General features: G+C 42.6%; 1 protein-coding gene across 3 annotated transcripts; it reads right to left on the bottom strand.

Annotated features, from left to right (window-relative positions):
- Positions 1-368: 368 nt before the first annotated feature.
- On the bottom strand, positions 369-4902 carry LOC101752732. Of its 3 annotated transcripts, none has more exons than XM_004952523.3 (9): positions 4744-4902; positions 4399-4565; positions 3977-4300; positions 3648-3858; positions 3181-3327; positions 2963-3087; positions 2583-2787; positions 1127-1371; positions 369-776 (listed from the first exon to the last, which is right to left on the bottom strand). In XM_004952523.3, exons 2-9 carry the CDS (start codon positions 4503-4505, stop codon positions 608-610), a joined length of 1533 nt encoding a protein of 510 aa, XP_004952580.1. In that variant the 5' UTR covers positions 4506-4565; positions 4744-4902; the 3' UTR covers positions 369-607. The 3 variants fall into 3 exon arrangements, with proteins under 3 accessions (XP_004952580.1, XP_004952581.1, XP_004952579.1); XM_004952524.3 differs by having other exon boundaries at positions 3648-3837; positions 4665-4878; XM_004952522.3 differs by having other exon boundaries at positions 4665-4877.
- Between the last annotated feature and the right edge of the window lie 983 nt (positions 4903-5885).

Here is a 5885-nt window from a genome sequence, read left to right as displayed (position 1 = left end):
CGAGCCTATAAACAGAAGCAAGCCTCAAGTTTGTAAGATGATTTTGATATACCCACTACCTTACGAATAGAACACCTTATGAATAGAACATGTTTTTCTACCCTTTAGATTTTGGACTAGATCGTGTACCTTAAGAGCTTTAGCTCTTGGTATCCGTGGATTTGGATTCAACCTTTTGGTCTATCTTCATCTCTAGAACGATATCAAGCTCAGCACGTTGAAGTACTTCCTTCAACACTTCGTGCTGTTTCTACCTATTATCACACTGGAAAGGTTCCTCCAATACTTCCGCTATATATATCTATTCGTAGCAGCAACGTGGAACCGTTCCTCCACATTAGTGTGATTCATCACTACAAGCATAGGGCTTCAATGAATTCCAGCAATTTTCAGGTTTTTCATATCATCCTTCAATCTTTGTTTACAATGCAAACACACAAGAAAACAAAGAGGATAAAATGATGGCCTTATCAGGGCAATAAAGATATCCAATGCATAGTCTAACAGTCACAAAACTGAATCGAGATTACAGGAGTCAACAGTCGATCATTCAGTATCACCAGAGTGCCGGGGAAAAAGAAAAGTCACAGTCAAAACAGGTATAAGCTCATATCCAGCCAAGTGACTGTCTAATCCCTGAGAAAATCAGTCCCAATGATCTTCCAATCATGGACACCCAGAAGTAGGACACTGCTGCGCTCACTTTGCTGACAGCAGCCCTTACGAAAGGCATTGCAATATCTGACAACTCTAAGAACAGGCTGATGTAATACCTCCTGCAGTTGAAGAGGAGTACAATGTTATTTTTCTTAGTTCTGGTATAATACAAATGACAAATTAATCCAGTCATCTCACTGTGAATGTCTATCTGAAAGTTTAGTCGCAAGTACAATACCTTTTTGTAACACAAAATAGATACGTGGCATTACTCTAAAGATCTCATCTTTTCCTTTTCTTAACTACGGTGCTTCTGTAGTTTCGCAAGACTAATACTACCTAGTTGTTCTTTCAGGATAACTGAAATAAGTTAATGAGGTACTTGAAAATTCACAATCCAGGTCGCATGTAAAATATTTCAAACTTTTAATGAAACAAATAGCATAGATCGGAAGAGGCTCGGGCATACCATCCAGTTAAAGCTCTTAATTCCTTCGTCCTTCTTGCTGGAAGGGAAAATGGACTGATGTTAACATAATCCAGAAGAGCAGGCGCACTAGGCTTTCTGAATGCAAGCCTCCAATTTGTCCTCTTAGCTTGATTATCTGCTGGTTTTTCACCTTGTTTTCTGCATAGAACATATAGCTCAAACCTGTCTTCGTACATTGAAACAACTGACTCGAAGTATTGGTGCAACCACCAATTAATCGCCACCTTTCCAAGAAATAAGAGAGATCAGCACAGCCAGCAAAGCCTAATAGTGCATGGGCATTTGACTACAACCATATCCTCGAGCAATCCAAAATTTTAATGTGTATGCATTGTAATTTGTAAACCTAGACACGTTATGCAAGCACCACAAAATGAGGAGAATTCGAAGAGAATGCTTGTGTAGGAATTAGATATCCATGCTTTATCCTTTCATGCCCACTTAAATAAATTTGCATTGCGTCGCAGTTATAGAAGAAAATAAAACTTTTCAGGTAAAAAATATAATAAGTAAAAGTATAGATGGGAGCACACCACAATTTAGAACTCAGTATTTCATCCACCTATGCTAGGGTTGAAATCTGCTATTTCCATGTAAACCGATGCTCATTATTTATAAGAAGGGTGGTGATAGTGAACATTACAGTGTTGATTATATAAGAATACTATGTACGAATAATAAGTTTCCTGAAAAATGAGAACAGATCCACAAGTTCTGTTCATACTGGTTTCCAGATGATTAAGTATTTGTAAACCTGAACTCATCTGCAAGCATAAGGCTTTGTCCAGCTTCAAGTGAACCACAGATAAACTGACAAGTTATAGATCCAATTCCACTTCCCCACTAATAAAATTATGAAATTAAAGCGTTACTGTAAATTAAAGGTGTGAAGCTTGGTAGGATGAAGCATCAATCATTCATAATATTATGTAAACAGAATGTTAAAGAATCGAATTTATCTTTTCACTGCTTGTAATTAAGCTGCTGCCACCAACCAGAGGAAGAAGAGCAAGTGTCCTTCGATGGGAAGCACAAGCAATGCAGACACTCATAGCACTAAGCACAAAAGTGTTCCTCTAGGTGCAGCCAACAGGAAGCTTCCAAGGTCCAAATACGGTTCTTGGAAAATCCAATGCCTAATGGCATCAGTTCCCAGTCAATTCTAGCCAGTAAGTGGAGCAAAACCAAAAGGTTTTTTCATCATTGGAAACAGGAGGTTCAGTTTATAAGAAGTTGAAATTACATGTAAACCTAGCAACTTTTCTATTTGCTCTGGCGGGATCTGATTCCCTGCTTACGAATAAAAAATAAGAGCAAACACGAACACATGATCTCATTTAAAGCACATTTGAACAAGAAATACAATATGTCAATGAACTGGAGGAGTACAATAATAAAGTCAGAAACAAGACCATGTACAACCCACAATTATTACCTCATTGCGCAGCTTTTGAAGTTCCCTGGTTGACAGAGAACATAGAGCTAAGCTGGAACTAACAACTTCAGTAGACATATCACCATCAACTGACATAAGCTCCAGATAAATGCTAGCAATCACATCAGCTAAGGAAATAACCAGGTCCTCCAAAATTCGTGCTCCATGTTCAGCAAGAAATTTAGCATCAAAACAGCTGTCGGACCTGCCATCAGGAAGTATCAGGATAAGGATGCCTTTTATGCACCTCCGAAAAGGCTATTGTTCAGCAAACGGCAAAAGAACAAAGTAAGTCTAGACAATTGTTCAGATGCAGTTTTCCAAATCAAAAGAAATTGAACCGAAAAGTTGCTACAAGGACAAAGAAGGTCATTTAGTACCTTGCAGAACCAAATCTTAGGAAAAAGATCAGATCCAAATAGAGTTCAGATTTCCCAAATCTGTTAAACCTCTTGAAGATCCTATCGTCCTCCCTTATTTTGCTGCTTATCATCTTCATAAGTTTCTGGAACATAAAAGGATATCTGTGATTTGGGGCATATATGATATGTTGGAATGGACAAGGACAACAGTTTAAAACAGTAAGTTTGTAACATACTTCATTGATTTGGCCATTTTCCAAGGCCTGTTCTTCTTCAATCCATTTCACAAATGCTGGTTCAATCAAACCATCTATCAAGGCAGTTGATACTTGCAACCACCTGATTCCATCGACAATTTCAGAACTTCCTGAGATATTTCTTACCTGCATGATATCAGACCAACTAAAAACAAGTCAACATAGTTACTTCTTATATGTTCAAAAGTTTACAAGAACCGAGTCATACTGTCAAGGAAAAAAATCCTGATGCTGGTTACACTTTAGAATAGAATAGTGCACAATCATAATAAACTCAGACAAATAGACAGATTATTTATACAACTTGTGAAATTGAGCCAATAAAATCAGCAAGAGGAACTAATACCCCTCTTTTAGTTGAAAACAGCTCAGATACTACTTATAACAAACTAAGTGAGTATACACAGCAATCTTAGTCAAACAAAGAGTTGTGGTGTGTCTCTTGCCTCCATTTCCAGGAGCTGAAATGTGATCAGAAGAAGCCGCAACCTGGGACCACCATGAATGGCAAGCATACTCAAAGGATAGTTTTTCCTATCACTCATGAGTTCATCCTCTCTGCTATCCAAACTTGCATCTTGAACATTTGCTTGTAAAGCTTCAGAAAGTTTAGCTCTCACTTCACTCCACATATCCCTGGGGTCAAGCCCAGCATTCCTTTCCGGTAAGAATTTTAAATCCCCAAATTTGCAAAAGGAAATTGCATTAGCAGTCATTTTTCCAGCTAAGACACCAGTCTGATATGTAGAAGTAATACTTATGCAGCTACTCTTACCTACCAGAATCAGAGGAGCTTGGCTCTGTAATATGTTGATTAACACCCTGATTTCTGGCACGAGGAGATGTGTTCCCAGAAGGTACAACTCCAGCCAAATACGCAAAAATCATGCTGATAGTGAGAAGAGCTTCATCCGAAATCAGCATTAAACTTGGTGAAACCATGCTCTCAGAATCCATCAGCGACTGCAAGCGAAAACATTCAACTGAAGTTTCCACCCTGTGACCCCTGCCATGAAAACCAAAGTGAGAAGATGCAGCACTTTTCGGTTCCCTTGCTGCATTGGACTGGAAGGGAAGGTGAATCTTGTGGTCGTAATTCCTGCAAGCAAAGATGAGAACCTAACAATTTGAGATGATCAGGATTTCTATGAAACAGAAAGATAGCCTCGATTACAAAACTTGCTGAGACAAACCGACCTCTTCGGCATTCCAATCGAAACACTACTTGGGTACAGCTTGCTGTTGGACTGAGTCCATCTCCCTCGACACTGACCTCTCAGTGTCGCCAAGGAACACTCGGCCATTACTAGAGTTCCTGACTAATGGCTCAGAGCATCACAAAAGGTAGTGCACAACGAGTATTCCTGCATGAGAGAATAAGGGTGAGAATTCGTGGCGAACCGAGAGTCATCGCTGAAGGACGAGCATTTCAATCAATAGCAAATCCTCAAGACAGTACCCACCTCCTCCTAAACCTAATCCCCAATGCAAACAATATACGGGGGCCCAAGAATGCAGCGCGAAGGGGGAGAGGTTCCCAACCTTCAGGCAAGCGCGAGACGGCAAGAGGAGAACCGAGATTTGCTTCGCCGCCTAGCCCCCTTCTTCCCCCCAAGCACGAATTGCCACCGGAGACCGGACCAAGCTAGCAGGAGAGCTCCATGCCTTCGCCCTTCCCATTTATTTTTGTCATTTCGTTTTGGGACCAAGCTAGCCATGTGCAAGCACGAACCAAGTCTACGTGAGCCAAGTTCACCAGGCAACCAATGGACCGGTGACCTGTCCACTTCGTGAAGGACTTGCCAACGAGGCGGTTGCGCTGGCGGTGTACAGGGTGAGGTGGCGGAAGCGCGTCCACGCAGACAGGGAGCTTATCGCCAGCAGCGGCAGCCGGCATGGCAGGTTTTCCTTTTCTGTGGACGGGAGGGGCAAAGTGGGCCGTTATCCTGTGTGACAGCGAGAGAATTGGCAGCGTTAATCTTTGGGCCGGGTAGTTTGGGCCTTCCAAATGCGACATCGATACAAGCCGAGGCATTTCCTTTTCCTCCCAGTGTCCTTTCCGTTTGCCCTGAAGAAGGAAAAAGACTTCGATGTTGTGGAATGGATATAGACATATCACTTGGCTCTACTTGATGTCGATGTGTATTACCAAAGAATAATTTTGCAAAATTATATGTAAACGGGCCGGACCATACAACGAGTGCATACTTGAGGGACTTTATTATCAAAGGCTTTGGACTCGGTGAGAAATTTACTGTAAAACTAAGGCGCTGTTTGGCACGGCTCCACTCCTAAACTCCAGCAACTCCATCAAAAAATTCAGCCAAACACCCCAACTCCAAAACTCCATGGAGTTGCCAACTCCATGGAGCTGTAGTGCAAATGGAGGTGGAGTTTTGGAGCACCTCTTTTGCTGCTCCAGAAACCTCTCTTTTGAACCTCCTCGTGGAGTTGGTGGGTAATTACCCACCAATGCCACTGGTTACACAAAAGCGTTTCATTCTATTCTTCCTTCTATTCTCCCGAGCCCGACTCGCCGCCAGAGCCCCGCTCGTCGCCGCCCCTGTGGCCGGCCAGCCTCGCCACCCGTCGCCGCCCGCCGCCCGTCGCCCGTCGCCGCCCACCCCGCCGCCCGCCGCCTACCCCGCCACCCGTCGCCGCCCACCCCGCCGCCCATGGAGGGT

This window comes from Setaria italica, chromosome I (assembly GCF_000263155.2).
Source record: "Setaria italica strain Yugu1 chromosome I, Setaria_italica_v2.0, whole genome shotgun sequence".
Classification (NCBI taxonomy): domain Eukaryota; kingdom Viridiplantae; phylum Streptophyta; class Magnoliopsida; order Poales; family Poaceae; genus Setaria; species Setaria italica.
The sequence above is the reverse complement of the archived record's forward strand: the minus strand, read 5'-3'. Positions and strand labels throughout refer to the sequence as shown.